Source organism: Lepidochelys kempii, chromosome 10, assembly GCF_965140285.1.
Source record: "Lepidochelys kempii isolate rLepKem1 chromosome 10, rLepKem1.hap1, whole genome shotgun sequence".
Taxonomy (NCBI): domain Eukaryota; kingdom Metazoa; phylum Chordata; order Testudines; family Cheloniidae; genus Lepidochelys; species Lepidochelys kempii.
The window spans coordinates 27,431,225-27,455,612 of NC_136389.1; the positions used below are offsets into that span (position 1 = coordinate 27,431,225).

The window sequence follows — 24,388 nt, forward strand, 5'->3', positions numbered from 1 at the left end:
CATTAAAATGCTGTTATACATCTGGCTTTGTGGATGCCAGACATAATGCCATCTATTATAATCAAAAGAACACTGACTGGATGACTGTTACACTTCCACAAATTACTCGTTCTTTCTTAAAGTAGCTGCAGATATGCATCAGACCCCAACACTACCTTAATCATGTCCTTGGAGAGATGGCAATATGCACTGGGAATATAATATTACCATACCATCCTAACAAAAAATATATGCCAATTTCTCAGTACAGTGCCCACAACTCCATATATATATTCCTAATTCTATATTTGTGTGGATTTTGTTCAGTGCACCACAACTGATGCAGGAACCTAGCAATGGGTATGGTAAATTTTACTGTGGGCAATAACACTGAGTGAAAGGGTGAGCTAGGGCCATCTCCCTAAGGGACTTCTGAGACCAGGAATGGGAGGGTTTTAAACCCCCCTTTTTTGGGGGGGAGGGGGGGGGGAACCACAACTCTTCTCTTTTTCACCCTACCTCCACACAGCTTAGGGAAGGGTATGGCAGTCAGATGTCCTTGAAGCATTCCTTCTGGCAATGATCCAGAGGGAAGAGTTAAGGGGGGTGGGTGGATGAGTTTAAAGCATTATTTTAACTGCATGTTTCTTTGTTTTCTAATGTCTGGTTTTTATTTTGCTGAGTGCATTTCCTGATTCTCAAAGCTGTAAATTTTCGGCTGGGAACATATGTATTCTAGAAGGGTACAGGAAACCGTCAGGCAATCTTAACTCTCTTTTAATTAAGTTTTTTGTTAGTGAATCAATAGTTAATTTTAAAAGGCCTTCCTTTTTCCCTAACTATGCAACCTTCTTTCTTTATTTTCCTTGTTAAAAGCACATTTTAAAAGGGAGTTCAATATCTCAGCTACTTCTGAGGCATTATTACATTCCCCTTGTCATTCAGTAGTGTGCCTGTGGAATTTTCACTTTAGTGTATCTTTTCCCCTACTATATTTATAACAGTCCTCTTATTCTGCTCTACCCTTCTGGTTAGCATTAACTCATTCTGGCTGTTTGTTGCCCTTAATATTCCATGCAATCTTTACCTGACTGATTATTATGTTTTGGATTTCTCCCTCTTTTCCACTTTGATTACATATCCTCTACCCAGTGGAGAAATCAATTGTGCATATGTCAGTAGTCCAAGATACCCCACCCCACACTTGCTACTCAACTCTGTACTGCAGGCAACCTTGACTTTGATATTCTTTATCTTTGTGTGGATTTTCCCCCCAGTTTTGCTTTATAACTATTTGCTGTTTTTAGCTTGGCTATTTTTGTGTTTTTTGAGGGGGTCTTTTCTCTCTCCTCTTTACTATTATTTGTGGTATGTATTTAAAGTTTGTTTCTTTTCTATTTGTTTCTGTTGCCTAGTCTTTCCACTGTGGTGTCATTTTCCTCTCAGCACCTCCTTTCTTCACACATTTCAGCTTTCCATTTAAAATGGCTAACTGAGCTGGAGCTTCATGGTAATCGATTGGGAGCCAGTCAATAACTCGGTGCTCTCCGGGGAACTAATACATTCTGAATCATATGTTTTCTCTCCACTGATTCTCACACATCTAGCTTGCAATCGCTCTCTCTCTCTCTCTCTCAATACATTTTAGGAGTAGAAAAGAGCAAGAGTTAAAATGAAAATGATGAGCTGCTTAGTACAAAGTTCTAGGTACAATGTACAAAGTAAAAATGAAAAAAAATATGTCTGCAACATATGAAAACTATATGACTTTAACTTAGTCCATCCGTCTGAAAGATAAGCATTATTCTATATCTAGAAACTGAGAAATGTATTTGGAAGCTAAGACACTGATCCTGTAAATGACAGGATATGGACATACCCCTGCATCTGTGTGGAGCCTCATTTAAGTCAATTGCAGGACCAGAGCCTAATGCCAAACAATTTCTTTGAGACTACTCACATGCTTAAAGCTAGGCACTTTCTTAAGTACCTTGCTGATCAGATTCACAGTTTCTATTTAGCATTTTCAAGCCTGTCATGGGTGTTGGTCATATTTTAAAAAAAACAATCAAACAAACAAAAAAGCATTGCTGGTGTCACTGAGGGCCCAAAAGACGTAAATTTTTCTTTCATTAGCAGGAGGCTCCCAAACTACCAACTGTTATTCTTAATATGTAACTCCCAAATACACAGTAAAGTTAATTCAGGTTCAGCAGGGCTTCTTGCCTTTCAGACTGGTGAGATGAGCAAAATGGGTGCAGTTTTCTTTTTGGCAAGAAGAAGAATTAAAACTGAAGTCCACACTACTGGTAAAACTCAACCCTGTGCAAAAGGTCCTGTGTATCAGTAAAATCCCTCTTGAACTTCCAACTCTAGATTTAAGTGAAATTAAAGCAGTACACAGAAGTTTGTGTAGGCCTTCAGTAAAGGGGTGAGCTGCATCCACTGTGAATAGTAGAGGGACTTTGAAAATCTGCAGGGTGGGAATCCTAACCCAAACTAAACACTTAATATATATTGTTTAATTTGCAGTTATTTTTTCCAATGATTGTAACCAGCCAATCTTGTCCCAACAGGAATAAACCCCTAACTTCTCCCCATAAACTCAGATTCTTTTTCTTTTTATACAAATCTATTGTCAGAAAATTTAAACTGTTTCATCCTAAATGTCTCTGAAGGATCATTGGTAATAAATATAACTAATGTTTTCTAATAATATCTAATGAATTTTTAATGTTCATACCAATTTAATGGAATCAATCTCTTTGTATCCCAATGCTGACTGAAGCACAATTAGAGTAAGAAAACCATAAAAAGATATTTAATTACCTCTATTTTTAGGATTTGATTGTTCTATCAAAATAATAAGGGAAGCTAAAGATAAGTGGCATGTCTATGAGATTTTCTTATATCAATATATTTTAAAAATTTGTGAGCCTGGGTTCTAATGATAGTTTAATTTTTTCCAAAAGAGTAACAATTAGGGCACATATTTAGAAATAAGCAGCTTCTTCATAGACTTCCTAACTAAAATCCTCAGTATGGGAAGACAATAAGTTATATATAAAATGATTATTTAAAAAATGTATATACACAATTAAATAAACCAATAGATGGAGCAAACAGCTTTAAAAATTGATAACTATGGACCAAGCCCACACTTGCTATCATGGGTAGCCACTTCCAGCCATGAGTAGTCCCACTGATGCCAGCACTACTACTCACAGTAGGAGGTACTATAGCCATCAGTTCAGGAAAGCACGTAACAACATACTTAAGTTCATCCATATTCAGGGAGAAACTTGAGAATATCTTGAACTAAGTATATACTTACATTCCCTTCCCATCAATGGGACTTTAGCATGTGCTTAAATGTTGCCCTGAATAGGGAAACTTTCCTGAATAAGAGCCTATGCCCAATAGTGTTTTCAGAATTAAGGTACTAAACCACTCTTCAATTTGCCTTGAGTTCTAAATATAAATATATTGTACTTTAAAAAAAACCTGAAACTTTAATTTTAAGGGGTTAAAAACCCCCAACACTTTTCTCATTTTTGCATTCATTCAGCACTTGATTGAAGAGTTAATTCAGCTCCACTGAACAATGGTAGATGTAATGAACAGAAAGGTCTTCCAATATGAGAGATATTCCTCTCAATTCTTTTTGACAGGCGAGGGATGGTAAATTGACAAAACAGAGTCAAGCAACGCAGCAAACTTGTAAAAAGAATGACTTTGGTAATGTACAAGGACAGCATGCACATCAATGAATACTTACATAAATGTCTGCACCATAAAATCCATCCTGGTAAACAACACTGCAAGGATGCACACACAAAGAAAAACATCCATATTAGTGCATTTCCACATGCAAACACCACCAACCCCTGCACTGCTGAGGTTAGTCTTGTCACAAGAATGGAAAAGAATAAAAGGGCACTCTTCACATTGGTTAAGGAGGTTGGTAATATTAATCAACTGTTCTTTTGAGCTTAGAAAAGGAAAACTGGACTGAATGTCATAACATCTGTATACCAGATGCCAAATGCTTAGTCAAAGAGAAGCAAAGGGTTACAGTATTACAGAACAAATGCCTTTGATCCGTTTCTCAAACTGGGTCTGAATTTTTATAAGTGCAGTGTTTAATTTGTGCCACAGCTTGCCATGGCTGAGCCTGGCATATCTAGGCTTCACAGTTCATAGCCCCAGCACTTCTGGGCTTGCTGCATCACTTATGAATGTAAAAAATAGTGCTTGAGCCCTGGCACCCCTTTCATTACAAATTAAGCACTGGCTAGGTCTCCACTTTTCCCCTGTATAAAAATGTTCAAAAGGCAATCCTGCCATTAATTTTTAATCACAATTCCCATTCACTTCATTGAGGGTAAAAATTATAGAATAAATGTAGAAAATGGCCATAAGTATGCATGCACTGAGTTGCACAGAAGTTTTGTTGAAAACTAGGTTGTAGTATACTATACAAATAGTCAAACCTTGCACTACAAATCTCTGTCTTATTTATGGGGAAACACCAGGTAGTTTTCATTTACAGGGCATTTTTACATGAGTATTAATTAACCACGGGCAGAGCCAGTGCGACTCCAAAGATGCCCAGGCATCTCAGAGTGTCCTAGGAGGCTCAAAAGTTTGTATCACTTTTAAGGCTGCAGGTTTGTCATGGCGTGAACAAAGCCATGGACAGTGTTTGTCAGTTTGTCTAAGACATTTTCCTGTGTCTGTGACTCGTCCAACAGCAGTGGCTCCAGCGACTTCCATGGCTGGGCCTGATGCCCTGCTCTGGGCATTCCAACCTGTTGCAGTGCCACTCTGGTTTCTCTTGCCCAACCCTCTGTCATGATGGAAAAGGGGGGAGCATGTGGGCCAAATTTCAGTGAGTGCCAAATTGCAACACCCAGAGCAGGGCGACAGGCCCAGACATGTGGGATGCAGGAGCTGCTGGGATTCCCCTCGGTACTGGGCCAGGATTCGAGTTGCAGTGCTGGGATGGGGAGAGTGTTGCTATGAGCGGTACTGCTGTGGGAGGGAGCCCACACCAGGGCCCATCTTTCTGTTCCTCTGACACTGTAATTGGCCTTCGGATTCTTCCCTTTTTGATGGCATGAACAAAAGATTCCTATTCAGATGCTGATTTGTATCCATTACATGTAGATAATATCCATAAGCCTTAAACCAAAACACACACAAAAAAGAAATGGGCCAAATATAAACAGGATAACTGCAATGAATCTGGCTCCAGGAATATGAGTGAACTGGTGAAATGTGTGTAGAGATGCCACATGGGCCAATTTGTAAATGAGTTCATTCCTGCCTGTTGTGTAGTTATCAGTGCTATTTACTATAAAAACATCTGTTTTGAAAAAAAAAACATATTTTATTCATATAAATTATGTTTAAATATTTTAAACACTGTGGAAAGTCAATATATTTTTCAATTGCCTGCAGCATTATCTTTTTGTGCTGTGATCCCGGTAGCGCTCCCAAACTAAATAAGATTTGTCATTACTTGGAGGGGAGACTTTGAAGATAGGTTTATGAAAATAGATCCTGTCAAACTAGCTTGATATCTTTTTTTGATGTGATTACATGTTTGACTGACATAAGCTATAGCATTGATGTAATATACTTAGACTTCTCTAAGGCGTTTGATTTGGTACTGCATGTCATTTTGATTAAATAACTATAGAAAGATGTAAAATTAACATGGAATGCATTAAACAGATTAAAAACTGGCTAAGTGATAGGTCTCAAAATGTAACTGTAAACGGGAAATTGTCATCAAGCGGATGAATTTCCAGTGGTATCCTGCAGAGATTGGTTCTTGGCCCTGTGCTGTTTAACATCTGTATCAATGACCTGGAAGAAAACAAAATCATCACTGATTAATGTTTGCAGATAGCACAAAAATTGGGGGAGTGGCAAATAACAAAGAAGACAGGTCACTGATTCAGAGTTACCGGGATTACTTAGTAAACTGGATGCAAGCAAACAATATGACTTTTAATGCAGCTAAATGTAAATGTAGACAACTAGGAGCAAACAATGTAGGTCATACTTACACAATGGGGACTCTATCTTGGGAAGCAGTGACTTTGAAAAAGATTTGGGGCTCATGGTGAATAATGAGGTGAACATGTGCCCCCAGTGGAATGCTGTGGCCAAAAGAGTTAATACAATCCTGAGATACATAAATAGAGGAATCTCAAATAGGAGAAAAGAGATTATTTTATCTCTGTATTGGCACTGGAGTGACTACTGATGGAAAACTGTGTCCAGTTCTGGTGCCCACATTTCAAGAAAGATGTTGATAAATTGGAGAACGTTCAGAGAAGAGCCATGAAAATAATTAAAGGATTAGAAAATATGCCTTATAGTGACAGATTTAAGGAGCTTAATCTATTAATTTTAACAAAGAAGAGATTATATTACAGTTTGTAAGCACCTACATGGGGCACACATATTTAATAATGGACTTTTCAATCTAGCAGAGAAAGGTATAACACAATCCAGTGGGTAGAAGGTGCAACTAGACAAATTCAGACTGGAAATAAGGCATACATTTTTGACATTGAAGATTATTATTCCATTGGAATAATTTACCAAGGGTCGTGGTGGATTCGTCATTGCTGACAATTTTAAAATCGAGATTGGATGTTTGTCTAACATATATCTCTAGGAATTATTTTGGGAACATTCTATGGCCTGTGTTATACAGGAGGTCAGACTAGATGATCACAATGGTTCTTTCTGGCCTTGTAATCTATGAATTTAAGAAACACTTATATGTGGAACAGAGAGCAGTAACAGTGATTAAATAGGTGGAGCCTATCCACTGAGTCAATGCTGAAAACAGTGGTATTAGGGGACACTGCTGTTGGGCAAGATGTACAATCAAGATCCTGACAACATGTGGCCATTAAAGTTCTGGTGGAATTTTCCACAGGAATAGAAGTGTTAATCTTGGTCCCTTGGCCACATTACAACTTTGATGAATACACTATAGTGATATAAATTCCCATGCAGTTTCTGTTGGATAAGTTGCTCTACTCTTCTTATCTGTAATTGTTATTTAGTGCAGTTATGTTGTTAACATTTCACTCCAAAGGTTGCTGCATTTCAGCTAAGACAAATTATCAATGTGTATGGTTTGCATTTTAGTTTAGAAAAATCCTTGAGGATGAAAGGCACTAATATACAGCAAAGTGATTTCAATGGAGTTACACTGCCATAAGGCTGGAATACTACAGTGATGGAGAAGGCCTGCTCATTTTAAACCTGGAGTAAACATGTACTGCACGTATCTCATATGCATGCTTTCCTCCCCCCCGCCTTTTCAAAAAGTATATAACAAACAAAGGCTTTTGCAGCCTAAAAAGTCTGATTTTCAATATTGGCATTAACTCTAGTTGTTCCACACGTAAAATATCTAAGTGCATTTTTGTTCATTAATACTCTCAATTTGCCTGGGGAAAGCACCTGTCACTGAGTTGTAATCCTAAGAAAGTCATATTTACATTTCCAATAAGCATTTTTATGTCAAAGAGACATCACCTAATCAACTGGATTCATATGTTCAAATTCCAAAAGGCCAAGCTGTGTTCTTCTGACCAAACTACTCTGAAATATATTCTCAACATTATTTTTTTTCAATAGTTAATCAACAGTTACTATGGAATAATATGGGTAAAATCCTGGCTCCACTGAAGTCAATGGGTGTTTCTAATTGCTTTAAAATATATTAAATGTTTTTTTTTTAATTTAAGCAATACCTGCAGGTGCCACAGATGTATTACATGATCATGAACAGCAGAAGAAGTGGCTTACAAGATACTACTAAGACCTGGTCCACACTTTGCCAAAGTTTGAGAAAACCTATTCTAGAACTTTCGCGCAGTGAGGTTTTTCAAATGACATGCAGTAGAAATATCCACACATGTTGGAAGGTGAGGACTCATTATAAACATATGAAGATTCCCTTTTAAAAGGAATTACCTATTTCTTTGTTTCAGAGACCATCATTACGTGATGCAAAACAAGTCAGTGCTACTTCACAATGCATCCTCGTTCTTCAACACAAAAAAGCAAGTATGAACTGTATGTTCCTAATACAAGGCTGGTGACTCAAAAGAGGATGGATATAAGTAAGCACAAAGATCAAGTGGATTATGAATCTGCAGCTGTTCCATGTATCAGGCCAGAATAGAACAACGTGTGTACAATGAAGACTTTAAAAAACGGAATGAACAAAACTACAGGTAGTATGACATTTAAAAAAAAGACCATTTTGTGAGGGGGTAGCTAGCCACTCCTTTTTCAACATTGTCAGCTAGCGCTCCAATCTCATCCAGCGTTCCAGTAATGAAGCATTTTTAGTTCTACTAGCTTACTATATCCTACTCAGACAAGAATCTACTTGAAGCTACAGTGCCTAAGCAAAAAAACTTCCAGCACAATATCACTAGATAGCATTACATTTGTGAAGGGCATAGGCACGTATGAGTAACTGAATGGGAAGTCTCTCCCAACCCTTTTAACCACCTTCAATATATTTCCTGTTTGGGGACAAACTCAAACAACATGCCATTCTTAAATTACTGAAGATTACAATATTCCAGTTTTAATTATTGTCTCAACTATACAAGGACACAATACCCCAGTGCACAAAAGGAAAACAAATAAATATTTTCAAAATTGCACTCTGAGTTCAACACAAACCAAGACAGGACCTAGGAGTAGTTACGTTGTTTGACTTCAGATGTAGGAAGTGCCTCATTCTAAAAATGGATGGATATAGGTCTGCTAACTGGGTTGATAGTTAGAAGTGTAATTCTGGGAAAGGTATTCAGAAGGGTTTTATTATTTAAATGCCATCAGTGTTCAGGAAAATCAGACAAAGTGATTTTTTTAGGGCATATACTCAGCCACTGTCACCGACTCCTGTGCCAGCCTCCTCCCCAAACCCCAAAGCAAAGGGAGAGGGCACGTCTTGAGGGTGGAAAAGGGGACATGGCAGAGATCCTAAGGTCCTGAGGTCTCTGAAGGAACTTATACTAGTGCAGTAAGTTAGAGCTGCATCTCGTGGCTCTGGATCAACCACAACAGGCTCCCTGCAGCCGTACTTCTCCATTCTGTTTGAGTTCCAGAGTGGAGAACTAAGCCCTAAGATTTCAGCAATGTTACCTTGGCTGCACTACATGCAAAAATAAGTTTCTGACAGCAAAATTAAGAAAAATATTATTGAGACAATCCATTACATTGTGTGGGTGGGAGGATGGGTATAGAACAGAAACACACATGCTTAGGGTTGCTAACTTTCCAATCACACAAATCAAACAACCCTTCCCCGCCCCTTCTCTGAGGCTCCGCCCATGCCTCACCCCTTCTCTGAGGCTCTGCCCCCTGCTCGCTCCATCCCCCCATTGCTCACTCTTCCCCCCCCACTCACTTTCACTGGGCTGGGGCAGGAGTTTGGGGTCCAGGAGAGGGTATGGGCTAGGGGTGCAGGCTCTGGTGTGGGGCCAAAACTGAGGGATTTGGAGAGCAGGCAGGGGCTCCGGTGAAGTGAGGCCTCTGGTTGGGGGTGTGGACTCTGGGCTGGGACCGGGTATGAGGGTTTGGGTGTGGGAGGGAACTCCATGCTGAGGCAGGGGATTGGGGTGAAGAGGGGGTGAGGGCTCTGGGGTGGGACCAGTGATGAGAGGTTTGGGTGTAGGAGGGGATTCTGGGCTGGGGGTGAGGGCTTTGAGGTGCAGGAGGGGGCTCTGGGCTGGGCTATGAGCTTGGGGTGCATGGGGGGATGCGGGATCCAGGTGGGGTGAGCCTGGGGATAAGGGGTTTGATGTGCAGGAGGGGACTCTGGGCTTGGCCAAGGGGTTGGAGTGTGGGGGTGGGAATGCAGGGTCCCGGCGGCTCATACTGCAGCTCTGAGGAAGTGGCTGCCAGGTCCCTATGGCCTCTAGGCACATGGGCAGCCAGGCAGTTCTTCACAGTGTGTGCTGCCTTCGTGCCTGTAGGTACCACCCCTGGCAGCTCCCACTGGTTGTGGTTCCTGGCCAATGGGAGCTGCGGAGCTGGTATTCGGGATGGGAGCAGCGCACTGAGCCTCCGAGTCCCTGGCCACCCCAGGGACCTGGCAGCTGCTTCTGGGAGCAGCACAGAGCCAGGGCAGGTAGGGAGCCTGCCTGAGCCCTGGATCCCCGCTGCGCTGCCGACCTGACTTTTAATGGCCTGGTCGGCAGTGCCAACTGGAACTGCCATGGTCCCTTTTCGACTGGGTGTTCCAGTTGAAAACTGGATGCCTGGCAACCCTACACATGCTTCAGGATATAAACCAGCCATTAATTGGCTGGGGATTAGGAAGAAGCATCCCCTAAGGGTATGTTATTTCATAATAATCTATTATGAGGATTTTTGTACCTTTCTATGAAGCATCTGGGGTAATGGCATTTTCACAGCTGGACCACTGGTCTTACCCAGTACAGGATTTCCTATGTTTCTATTTTTGTTTTACTGATTAATTGCATATTATATTTGTTTTACTGCTTCTGCTGTAAAACACATATTAGAAAAAATCCAGGTTGTGTTGTAGCATGGCTGACAATGCTGTTTCAAGCTTAAAAGAGTTCTGAGGAAGTAAAGAAAAATGAGAATTCTTGCATCCACTCCCCGCTCCTCCTTCCTTTCCCCCCATCTTTGTGATGTATTATACAAGTGGTTAAAAATAATTTTGTAAAAGGTGATTTATCCCCTTGATTGTTTGTAACCTCAGCAATATCAGGAATATCAAACCTTATCTTTCTTATTTTCCAAGAGCAGTGTTCCCTAGATGACCCAGACATGGGGAGTTAAAACTCTCTCAAACTTTAAATGAAGGGCTGGAGTGTTGAATTTTAACAGAAAAACTTTTCTTCCAAACATTTGTCAGGTGTTTGAATTTCAATAGGTGTTAACAAGAAGAAGACAAAACAAATTTTAAACAGCCTGAATAAAAAATCCCTTCCCCTTTCAGTTAATCTAGGCTTCACTTCCTTTGTGAGTTAACATCATAAACCACTAGTTCTGCACTTGTCCCTTACATTTTTCAGGAAAAGCAAGGTACAAATCAATTTCTAGTGTATAAAACCCAATATTTTTCATCTGCACATCACCCTTACTCAGATGTATGGAGATTTTCTCTCAGCTACATTGAAGTAGTAGTAACATAGGGTTGAATCTTGAGTTACCTTATCAGGCCAAGTCCCACTGAAGTCAATAACAGCTGACCTGAGTTAGGACTGAGAATGCATTCTGCCACCCTTTCTCATGCTTTATACCTTAAGTATATTGAAATAAATGGGACTGCTTGTGAAATATGACACTACTGTGTTTTGAATAAGTATTTTTTTTAAATACAACAGTTTATAAACAGCTTTGGGTATGAAAGAAGAAAACTACTATCTACAATGAAATTGTATTCACTTTTCATTAAAGTAAATATGTTCTGGGCTAGAGTAATCCTCCATCTGTTTATCACACTGCAGACCCACAGAACATTCATGATTTTTGATACTACATTTTATATGCAAAATGAAGTATTAGAAATATTTTATGTACGAGTTTTTGATATTAGATTTGCCTCTTCTGTCTCCTGGAACACTGTCACTTCCCTACACTAGCATGTGATTTGGTCTTTAAACTGAAGAAAACATTTTGCTTGTTCTCTTCTTGTCCTCCTCCTTTTTCCAAAATCAAGGCCAAATCTTTCTCCCATTTATAGCAATAATACAATTCCCTATGGAAGCAGGATTATGCCCAGAGACTGGACTTCATGGGATTAGCACATGAGAAGGTCAATGAATAAGGAGGTTCTTCTGGATTATAACAGTAAAGCTTTTCATTTAAATCTAGTCAGCAGCTAAGCCAGGTTTTGTAACTGAAGAAAATTGGGATGGAGTGAGGGGGCATGAGTAATTTGTGGCCACCTTTCAGTTAAAAAAATATTCTTGAAAAGCCATCATACCTACACATAAAGGGTGTGGGGAAGTGTGTGTGTGGTGGGGGGAACCACACCCTCTGCAGCCATATGTGGGACATTTCATCGAAGAACATAAAAACATTTCTGAAAATCAGGGCAATCACTTAGTTTCCTTATTATGGATTGTCTGCCTTTGGGCACCCACATTTGAAAATGTCGGTGTAAGTGACTTTCCCAAGGTCCCACTGTTAGACAGTGTGAAGTCCAGGAGAAGATCTTAAATTCTGACTTCCAATCTTCTGTTCTAATCACTATAACATACTTCCTGCATAAAATCAAAGGAAACCTTCCATTGACTTCAGTGAGGTCAGGATTTCAACCTAGGGCCCTTGGGACGACAACAGTCCTTACAGTTATCGTTCATTCGCACAGCTTGATCTCAAATTTATTTATTTAAAAATTATATTCAATATTTTGCATACACTTCACAAAAATAGAAAGAGAAGAGACTTACTGTTGTACTGTTAACAGGTGCTTCAGTGTCATGTCTTTCTAGTCATGCAAGGGAACTTGTATTTCCTGCCTACTATTTCAAAACATAGGCCCCTATCCTGTGAAGAAAAACTTAAGCATGTATTTAAACGCAATGGGAGAAATCCTGGCGCCACTGAAGTAAATGGTGGGACTACTCATTCATGTAAAATTATGCACAAGCTTAAATCTTTGCGGGATTGCCATCAAAGTATTCTTTTGTAATGATATAATGAAACATGAAACTCATTTTGATGGTAAAATAATAATAGTAGTTAAACATCCACTGGATCAAGGAGGGAGTGCAATAAAACAAAATAATTTACTAATAATATAGAATAATCATAGAATCGTATGGCTGGAAGGGACCTCGAAAGTCCCCTGCACTCAAAGTAGGACTAAGTATTATCTAGACCATCCCTGACAGGTGTTTGTCTAACCTGCTCTTAAAATCTCTAATGATGGAGACTCCAGAACCTCCCCAAGCAATTTATTCCACTGCTTAACCACCTTGACAGGAAGTTTCCCCTAATGTTTAACCTAAACCTCCCTTGCTGCAACATAAACCCATTGCTTCTTGTCCTATCCTCAGTGATTAAGAACAACAATTTTTCTCCCGCCTCCTTGTAACGACCTTTTATGTACTTGAAAACTACTATAATTTCTCCTCTCAGTCTTCTCTTCTCCAGACTAAACAAACCCAATTTTTCAATCTTCCCTCAAAGGTCATGTTTTCTAGACCTTTAATAATTTCTGTTGCTCTTTTCTGGACTTTTTCCGATTTGTCCACATCTTTCCTGAAATGTGGCACCCAGAACTGGACACAATACTCCAGTTGAGGCCTAATCAGAGCAGAATAGAGTGGAAGAATTACTTCTTGTGTCTTGCTTACAACACTCCTGCTAATACACAGCAGAATGATGTTTGCTATTTAGCTTGTGGTTCACTATGATCCCCAGATCCCTTTCTCAGTACTCCTACCTAGGCAGTCATTTCCCGTTTTGTATGTGTGCAACTGATTGTTCCTTCCTAACTGGAGTACTTTGCATTTGTCCTTTTTGAAGTTCATCCTGTTTACTTCAGACCATTTCTCCAGTTTGTCCAGATCATTTTGAATTATAATCCTATCCTCCAAAGCACTTGCATCCCCTCCCAGCTTGGTATCGTCTGAAAACTTTATAAGTGTACTCTCTATGCCATTATCTAAATCACTGATGAAGATATTGAACAGAAGCAGACCCAGAACTGATTCCTGTGGGACCCCACTTGTTATGTCCTTCCAGCATGACTGTGAACCACTGATAACTACTCTTTGGGAACGGTTTTCCAACCAGTTATGCACCCACCTTACAGTAACTCCATTTAGGTTGCATTTCCCTAGTTTGTTTATGAGATGGTCATGTGAGACAGTATCAAAAGCTTTACTAAAGTTGAGATATACCATGTCTACCGCTTTCCCCCTAAACACAAGTTGTATAGAATATAGATGTTGTGTGTACAGAATTTTTCTACAGAGCAGGCCAAAGTACACATGTACAGATATACATGTTCTGATTCAAAATGTTCCTATTAAAATTGCTGAGGCTGCTGTCCTAAGTCTGCTTCTCTTGAAAAAGTAATAAAAAACCCCATGGTTCTTCAGTTCTTTGAGATATGGGTGCAGATGTGTATTCCACTCAGGTGTGTGCATGCCCAGCATGTCAAAGCCAGAGACCTTTGCATAGCACAAGCGTCCCTTGCCCCCTCGCAATCCTTCCTGAGACTATTTAATGGCGGCGCCTTCCCAACACCCCTCAGTTCCTTCACACTGGAATCTGTGACTGAAGACTCTGATGCAGAGGGGATTAAGGGTCAGTTGTGGAACACACCTCTGCACCCACGTCTCGAAGAACAGTTACAGTACTGGCAAGTAACCATTTTTTCTTCTTCAAGTGGTTGCAGATGTTTATTCCACTCTGGTGACTTGCAAGCAGTAACGAAGGAGGTGGGGCTCAGTGTCTACTTAAACAGTGCCTGCAGAACTGTTCTTCCCAAGCTTGCATCTGACCTAGAAGCAATCATTATGGTGTAAAGTTTGGCAAAGATATGCATGGAAGACCAAGTTGCAGATCTGCTTATGTCCAATATGGGAATATTCCTGAGAAATACCACAGATGTGGCTTCGGCTCATTGAATGACCCAAGAACTTTTGTGGAGGTGTGGCATTTGCTATACCATATACCATTGTGATACAAGAAGTAATCCATCTTGAAATTGTTTGTGCCAAATCTGCTTGACTTCTCATCTGGTCCACATGGGAGACAAAAAGCCAGGATGATAATCAAAATGACTGAATCCTGTCTGGATAGAACACCAAGGTTTGTTGTATATCCAAGGTATGAAGTCCTGTTCATCTGCATTCAAGAGTATCTTAGGAAAAAAATACAGGCAAGCACATCGTTTGGCTAAGGTGAAAAGGTGTAACCACTTTGGTCAAAAATTTTGGATGTGGCCTGAAGGGAGGTTTTGCCATTAGGGCATACAGTTCATTGCTGATGTTCCTTGCTCCTTGCTGATGTTATAGCAATAAGAAAGGCCATATTCTGGCAAAGGAGAAACAGAAAGCAGGTTGCTAGAAGCTTGAATGGAGGCCCCATTAGAGAAGCAAGCACAGTGTTAAGGTCCCACAGGGGAACAGATTATTTCCAGAAACCTAATAACCATCAGAGTAGAAAATGCCGATTTCCCCTGGATTAAGGAATTAAATGCTGACAACACTACCAAATGGACTCTTAATGAGCCAAGAGACAGACACCTGTTTTTTTAAAATAGACCAGGTATCCAAAATGTCATGAATCTGGGCTAGTACTGACTGAATTCCTGAGCCAATGACCAAACTGAAAAGCATATCCACTTGCCCAATAAGCTGATCTAGTAAATACCTTCCCACTATTAACCAGAACCTGCTGGACTGTCTCTGAACAGCTCTTTCCCAGCTTATCTAACTTTATTGCATCCATGCCACGAGATGCAGATTGCTCAGATCTAGATGCTACAGCTGGCCATGATATTCAGACAGTAGGCCTGGAAGGAAGGGAAGAAATCTGAGTGGTTGGACAGAGAGCCTGTAAAGCTTGGAGAACCAACATTGTCTTGGCCAGGCAGGTTCAGCGAGTTATCTGTATGACATGATCCAGCTTCAGTTTGCGAATGACCTGATGGATGAGCAAAATAGAGGGGGAAACATACATTAGCACCAATCCCCAGTTCAGTGGGAAGGCATCAGTCAGAGATCCCAGACTGCAGCCCCTCCAAAGGCTGGCAACGCCCTGACATCCTTTCCCTTTTTTTTCATAAGAATGGCCATACTGGGTCAGACCAAAGGTCCATCAAGCCCAGTATCCTGTCCTCTGACAGTGGCCAATGGCAGGTGCCCAAAAGGGAATGAACAGATGGTTTATCATCAGGTGATCCATGCCCCGTCACCCAATCCCAGCTTCTGGCAAACAGAGGCTAGGGACACCATTCCTGCCCATCCTGGCTAATAGCCATTGATGGACCTATCTTCCATGAATCTATCTAGATCCCTTTAGAACCCTGTTATGGTATTGGCCTTCACAACACCCTATGGCAAGAAGTTCCAGCGGTTGACAGTACATAGGGCGAAAAAATACTTTCTCGTGTTTGTTTTAAACCTGCTACCTATTAATTTCATTTGGTGCCCCCTAGTTCTTGTATTATGAGAAGGAGTAAATAACATTTCCTTATTTACTTTCTCTATTCCACTCATGATTTTATAGACCTCTATCATATCCCCTCTCAGTCGCCTCTTTTCCAAGCTGAAAAGTCCCAGTGTTATTAATCTCGCCTCATACGGAAGCCGTTCTATACCCCTAATAATTTTTGTTGCCTTTTTCTGAACCTTTTCCAATTCCAATACATCTTTTTTGAGATGGGGCAACCACATCTGCACGCAGTATTCAAAGTGTGGGCATATGATAGATTTATATAGAGGCAATATGATATTTTCTGTCTTATCCTTTTCTTGATGATTCCTAACATTCTGTTTGCTTTTTTTGACTGTGCTGCACATTGAGTGGATGTTTTCAGAGAACTATCCACAATGATGTCAAGATCTTCTTCTTGAGTGATAACAGCTAATTTAGACCCCATCATTGTATATGTATAGTTAGGATTATCAAAAAGAAAAGGAGTGCTTGTGGCACCTTAGAGACTAACAAATTTATTTGAGCATAAGCTTTTGTGAGCTACAGCTCATTTCATCGGATGTAGCTCACGAAAGCTTATGCTCAAATAAATTTGTTAGTCTCTAAGGTGCCACAAGTACTCCTTTTCTTTTTGCGAATACAGACTAACACGGCTGCTACTCTGAAACCAGTTAGGATTATGTTTCCAATGTGCATTACTTTGCATTTATCAACATTAAATTTAATCTGCCATTTTGTTGCCCAGTCACCCAGTTTTGTGAGATCCTTTTCCCTTTCCCCTTCCCACTCCCAATTTCTTCTTACCAACCATGGCCTGAATTGGAGCTCCACCTACTTATTTTTTCTCATGGTTACTGTGCCACAGTGAGATTTCGCTATGTGCTTTGTAAATAGTTAGTTTTAGCTTAGTAGTACCCTTTAGTTAGTTAGATTTAGTAGTATTATTAGTTGTTTGTTAGTTAATGAACCTGGTGCTATGCCTTCCCCAGGTTTTAAGCACTCTCTTTTATGTGGGTTGGCTATGCAACCTCCTACACTCAATGCTTGTTGCTGGGAGAAGGGCACAGTAAAGTAAAGTGCTTTATCTGCCAGTCATTCAAAAAGAGAACACAAGTTGCCAGGCACCTATCCCTGAAGCAACATCTCACGGAACAAACAATGAGGCCCACTTCAGCTCCCTCCAGACCCTCAAACTACTTCAGAAACTGGTGTTAGCCTTTGACAGTCGACCAGACTCAAATTCTTCTCTATAGGGAAGAAGGGACCATCATCCTTCCTCTGATCTTTGGAGGAAGAGAACTAAAGAATAATCAGAGCCATTTCAGAGCTGAGAGAGATTCTTCCTCCTCTTCTAGGAGGAGTGTGGACATTGCAAAGACTCCTTGAGTGCCCAAGATAGAGCACTACCCACTCCCCAGCACAGAGACAAGAACAGACTGGTCTCATACCATTGACATGTCAAGGTTCCTTCCCCACTCTGAACTCCAGGGTACAGATGTGGGGACCTGCATGAAAAAACCCCTATGCTTATGTCAAGGTTCCTCCCCCACTCTGAACTCTAGGGTACAGATGTGGGGACCTGCATGAAAAACCTCCTAAGCTTCTCTTTACCAGCTTAGGTCAAAACTTCCCCAAGGTACAAAATATTCCACCCGTTGTCCTTGGACTGGCCGCTACCACCACCAAACTAATACTGGTTACTGGGGAAGAGCTTTTTGGACGCGTCCTTCCCCGCAAAATACTTCCCAAAACCTTGCACCCCACTTCCTGGACAAGGTTTGGTAAAAAGCCTCACCAATTTGCCTAGGTGACTACAGACCTAGACCCTTGGATCTTAAGAACAATGAACAATCCTCCCAACACTTGCACCCCTCCTTTCCTGGGAAATGTTGGATAAAAAGCCTCACCAATTTGCACAGGTGACCACAGACCCAAACCCTTGGATCTGAGAACAATGAAAAAGCATTCAGTTTCTTACAAGAAGACTTTTAATAAAAATAGAAGTAAATAGAAATGAAGAAATCCCCCCTGTAAAATCAGGATGGTAGATATCTTACAGGGTAATTAGATTCAAAAACATAGAGAACCCCTCTAGGCAAAACCTTAAGTTACAAAAAAGATACACAGACAGAAATAGTTATTCTATTCAGCACAATCCTTTTCTCAGCCATTGAAAGAAATCATAATCTAACACATACGTAGCTAGATTACTTACTAAAAGTTCTAAGACTCCATTCCTGGTCTATCCCCGGTAGAAACCAGCATATAGACAGACAGACACACAGACCCTTTGTTTCTCTCCCTCCTCCCAGCTTTTGAAAGTATCTTGTCTCCTCATTGGTCATTTTGGTCAGGTGCCAGCGAGGTTACCTTTAGCTTCTTAACCCTTTACAGGTGAGAGGAGCTTTCCCCTGGCCAGGAGAGATTTCAAAGGGGTTTACCCTTCCCTTTATATTTATGACAGCTTATTTTTACCAGCTTAGGTTAAAACTTCCCCAAGGTACAAACTATTTTACCTTTTGCCCTTGGACTTTATTGCTGCCATCACCAAGTGTCTAACAAATATATAACAGGGAAAGAGCCTGCTTGGAAACGTCTTTCCCCCAAAATCTTCCCAAACCCTACACCCCCTTTCCTGGGGAAGGGTTGATAAATATCCTCACCAATTTGCATCGGTGAACACAGACACAAACCCTTGGATCTTAAGAACAATGAAAAAGCAATCACGTTCTTTAAAGAAGAATTTTAATTAAAGAAAAAGTAAAAGAATCACATCTGTAAAATCAGGATGGTAAATACCTTACAGGGTAATCAGATTCAAAACATAGAGAATCCCTCTAGGCAAAACCTTAAGTTACAAAAAGACACAAAAACAGGAACATACATTCCATTCAGCACAGATTATTTTATCAGCCATTTAAATAAAACAGAATCTAATGCATATCTAGCTAGATTACTTACTAAGTTCTAAGACTCCATTCCTTTTCTGTTCCCAGCAAAAGCATCACACAGACAGAGAGAACCTTTGATTCTCCCCCCACTCCAGCTCTGAAAGTATCTTGTCTCCTCATTGGTCATTTTGGTCAGGTGCCAGCGAGGTTATCTTAGCTTCTTAATTCTTTACAAGTGAAAGGGTTTTTCCTCTGGCCAGGAGGGATTTTAAAGGTGTTTACCCTTCCATTTATATTTATGACAGACTCCAATACCGTCTGTGGGATGTCCATTGCATCTTGTATAGACATTGGTTTTGGCATTGACTATACTGATCCCTTGGCTATTTTGATCCTATATTGGCTTTTTAGCAGCAGCTGATTTATTTTGCCTATTCATCCTGGACTCTCTTCTGATACAGGAGTCCTCAGCTGTGGTGTTGCCCTCCTGTGATCCCAGGCTTGCAACAGCTGATCACTTTGGACTATGGACTGTTGCCCGAGTCTCCCTCAGTACCAGTTAAGAGACCTGCTAAAAAGATGAATCCAGTCCTGTCATTGGCATTGAGGCACCCTACTTCAGTACTGACATAATCTTCGGCCCAGTTATACTATTCCCAGCTCCACACCTTCAGTACCGACCTGTTTTTCAAATACAGTACTGACATCTGCGTTGGTACCAGTGACCTTTCCCATACTGAATTTCAGTGCAGCCTCAATATCCCAAGCAGTATTCACGAAACCGACTATCATACAATCTTCTGTATCAATGCACTCTTCTCACTGGCCTACAGACATATTGGGGCCCAGGCAGGTTTGACCCCTCCATTGCCTGCAGGGGGATTCCTCTCACTTGGGCTCATAATCCTTTTCTACCTACTCCATCTCCTTCCAGGTACCAATCACAGAAGTCCTCTAGACCTTCTCTGGAGGACCAGCACCAGTACTAAGATTGACTCTGTTCCTACAGCAAAGACAGAAGTTCTTGGCCTGGTACATACTGGCCTCCTGTGCCATATTAATTTTCTCGTTCGCCTCCTTGGAATCTTTGGGGATCTCCCTGCTCTGGAAGGTCCCAATCATTAGCTCACGCCAGAACAAGGTCACTGAATCCTTCTACTGTCTCACCTGGATTGGAGAGAGAGACTGAAATTGGTTCCACTGAACCTGACCCATTATCTCAGAGACAAGCCTTTCCACAGGAGAGTTTACTTGCTTGACTTCCTTTGTCATCATTCTCAGCAGATAATTTCATTCATCTTCACCTGTTTCAGAACACTTTAAGCTTTACCATAACAATCTGAGGAAAATGGCGACAGCCTTGAGCATCCAAGCTGAGTTTGTCCATAAACTGGTGTCCATAAACTGGTGGACCTTCAACCCCGTGGAGGATAACCATCCCTATAAATGATGTTCTTTTGGAACTCACAAAGTCCTCATGGCAATGACAACTGCCTTACTTCCCACAGTGAAATGCACACATATGCGTCCCCAAAGAGTACTGCTGTGCAAAGTTCTCTGGCTTCGGCACACTGGGCACGCAGACACCTGAGCGAATACATGAGTGCAACCGTTCAAAGAAAGAAATAAAATTACTATATTCTAGGGTGCTCCTAGCTTACCACACAAACCTGTTCAAGAGCATCCTTTGTTGATTAATTTTAAATATACAGTATGGTATTTTTCTTTTATAAACTTTGACCCTTTTCTAAGCATATTTAAGCTTTCCAGATGGCTGTTCGTTGCCCCTCTTCTGCAGTCTTTACTGAAACAAAACTTCCACTGACTTCAGTGGGAATTTTGCTCGAGTAAGCATCTCAGGATAAGGCCCCAGTCCAACTCACACTGAAGTCCATGGGAGTCATTCCACTGACTTCAGTGGGAGTTGCAGCAAGCCTTAAGTGGGTGAGGTTTAATGTCTCTGCCAGATAGTGGTGATGCTGACAAAAGAGAGTCAATACAGAGTGTTGTGGGAATATGCAAGGGCGAGTTGGTGAACTTGGACCTTGGGAGAAGGAAGAAATGACAATCTGTTGATTCTAATGACTGGCTTAATGCCTGAGTGTGCATTAACAGACAAAGGATGCCTTAGGGTAGGGGTATTAAAAAACAGTACAAAAGAAAGCAGAGTTCACATCAGACTATGAGAGGGGGAAAAAACTCAATATGTTTCAAAACAAAAATATTGGTAGGAAAAAGCTCTCTCTTCAAAATGATTTGGCTGAGGTTCATCTTAATTTAAGTCTAATACTTCTAAATGTTATGCTATGCACACTAGATATGGAAAATGAAGAATTAAAGGTATAAAAATGTGACCATAGTACTGTGAGAGTTACTAATATTACTTAAAAAATTAAATCCCTCTATATAGCAAGTAGGGGAATAAGGTTCTTCATGCACAGCTTTTGGATTTCTTTCTTTCTTTTTTTTTTAAATAAATTAATTGAATTTAGTTTAGAGCTGGTGAAAGATGCAGGCTCAGAAACATTGGAATCAGGGCTGCAGTAGTGCAATATACCCTACATCAAAGGTTTCCAAACTTTTTACTATGGCGACCCTCCAGCTGCCTTTTGTCTTTTTTTGTGACTCACCATTACATAAATGCACCCTCCACCCTGGCAACCCCCAATCCCAAGCACTAACCCTCAGCAGCAGCTCCTATCTCACAGGGCTGGGCCCGACTTCCTGCTTCAGGTGTTGCAATGAGGTGCAGAGGGTCGCAGAGCCCGTCTGTTTTTCTCCAAATGCCCCTCTGTCATGATGGAGGGACAGCCAGGCCAAATTTGAGTGAGTGTCACGGAGGGATTGCTTGGCCAAACCTGAATGGTGCACCAGGTCGCAACACCTGGAATGGGGAGGCAGGCCGGAAACTGCCACTGTAGGGTGGGTTCACTCTCCAACTGCCCCCCGCAACCCGCTGCGGTCTCCTCTCTGCATCGAGCTGGGAAAAGTGAATGTTTGCCTAGGCCAGGGCCCAACGATGGGTTACTCCAGCCCTGGATGTGGCACCCCATCTAGAACCTTGCTGCAACACGCTCATGGGTTGCGACCTACTGTTTGGGAAACTCTGCCCTACACTGCTGTCTCAAAACACCTCACGCTGGAGTGGGAAGGACCATCTCTAGGGCTGAGTGGGTAGCTCAACAGTCACATTGGGATAATTATTCATTTAAATCATGTTTATAGTGCCATAAACTTATGTGGTCATTCAAAATTATAGAGTAGAATTATAGAGTGGAATTATAGCCCTGAAAACCATGGTTCAGTAAGGGACGGAAGAGATTACATAGCAGAGCATTAATGGAAGGAGAATAATGTTTACAGGAGTGCTGGGGGGAGAGCAGTGAGTAGTAGGTCTTACTATCCCTATATGAAAGGTATAGAATGCTCTCCTGACAATGGTTGCTGGCCTGCAGAAAGCAGGGTCATGGTATCCCTCCACCCCTCAGCTTTGCTCCAACCACTTTTCTTGGGATGGTCACTGTTGTTGACAGGAGAAAGAGTCACCTTTCTTTCTCCCCAGCATTACGTAGCTAGGCTGTGAGTGACCTGAGCATGGGGATAGGGAGAGGAACTATTTATGCCGTCTCCGCATGACCTCTGATAAAGTAAAGACACTTTCCCTGCCTTGAATATGTCCACCACTCCTTGGTCTATTTGTTGAGACCACTGACAAACTTCATACAGGCTATGAAACAGCTGACAAAAAGTCTGTGACTACCAACTCAATTCATATAAGTTACCATAGAATCATAGAATCATAGAATATCAGGGTTGGAAGGGACCTCAAGAGGTCATCTAGTCCAACCCCCTGCTCAAAGCAGGACCAATCCCCACCTAAATCATCCCAGCCAAAAAAAACCTTAAAAACCTGACCTTAAAAACTTCTAAGGAAGGAAATTCTACCACCTCCCTAGGTAACCCATTCCAGTGTTTCACCACCCTCCTAGTGAAAAAGTTTTTCCTAATATCCAACCTAAACCTCCCCTACTGCAACTTGAGACCATTATTCCTTGTCCTGTCATCTTCTACCACTGAGAATAGTCTAGAACCATCATCTTTGGAACCACCGCTCAGGTAGTTGAAAGCAGCTATCAAATCCCCCCTCATTCTTCTCTTCTGCAGACTAAACAATCCCAGTTCCCTCAGCCTCTCCTCATAAGTCATGTGTTCCAGACTCCTAATCATTTTTGTTGCCCTTCGCTGGACTCTCTCCAATTTATCCACATCCTTCTTGTAGTGTGGGGCCCAAAACTGGACACAGTACTCCAGATGAGGCCTCACCAATGTCGAATAGAGGGGAACGATCACGTTCCTTGATCTGCTGGCTATGTCCCTACTTATACATCCCAAAATGCCATTGGCCTTCTTGGCAACAAGGGCACACTGTTGACTCATATCCAGCTTCTCGTCCACTGTCACCCCTAGGTCCTTTTCCGCAGAACTGCTGCCTAGCCATTCGGTCCCTAGTCTGTAGCGGTGCATTGGATTCTTCTGTCCTAAGTTCAGGACCCTGCACTTATCCTTGTTGAACCTCATCAGATTTCTTTTGCCCCAATCCTCCAATTTGTCTAGGTCCCTCTGTATCCTATCCTTACCTGCCACCGTATCTACCACTCCTCCTAGTTTAATATCATCCGCAAATTTGCTGAGAGTGCAATCCACACCATCCTCCAGATCATTTATGAAGATATTGAACAAAACTGGTCCCAGGACCGACCCTTTGGGCACTCCACTTGATACCGGCTGCCAACTAGACATGGAGCCATTGATCACTATTGAGCCCGACAATCTAGCCAACTTTCTACCCACCTTACAGTGCATTCATCCAGCCCACACTTCTTTAACTTGCTGACAAGAATACTGTGGGAGACCGTGTCAAAAGCTTTGCTAAAGTCAAGAAACAATACATCCACGGCTTTCCCTTCATCCACAGAACCAGTAATCTCATCATAGAAGGCGATTAGATTAGTCAGGCATGACCTTCTCTTGGTGAATCCATGCTGACTGTTCCTGATCATTTTCCTCTCGTGTAAGTGCTTCAGGATAGATTCCTTGAGGACCTGCTCCATGATTTTTCCGGGGACTGAGGTGAGGCTGACTGGCCTGTAGTTCCCAGGATCCTCCTTCTTCCCTTTTTTAAAGATTGGCACTACATTAGCTTTTTTCCAGTCATCTGGGACTTCCCCCGTTCGCCATGAGTTTTCAAAGATAATGGCCAATGGCTCTGCAATCACAGCCGCCAATTCCTTTAGCACTCTCGGATGCAA

The 24,388-nt window shown here is 41.4% G+C and overlaps 1 protein-coding gene across 30 annotated transcripts in view; it reads right to left on the reverse strand.

Moving 5' to 3' along the window:
* Positions 1 to 24,388, reverse strand: part of RBFOX1 (RNA binding fox-1 homolog 1) — a 2,430,619-nt gene that overhangs the window by 44,645 nt on the left and 2,361,586 nt on the right. For 26 of the 30 annotated variants that reach the window (XM_073362506.2, XM_073362502.2, XM_073362499.2 and 23 more), the window contains one exon: positions 3,758 to 3,797. The exons of 3 other annotated variants lie outside the window; for them this stretch is intronic. In XM_073362506.2, coding sequence (XP_073218607.2) covers positions 3,758 to 3,797 — 40 coding nt within the window. Of the gene's footprint in view, positions 1 to 3,757; positions 3,798 to 5,415; positions 5,854 to 24,388 lie in introns of those variants that run through there. One more of the 30 variants, XM_073362507.2, reaches the window with a different exon arrangement.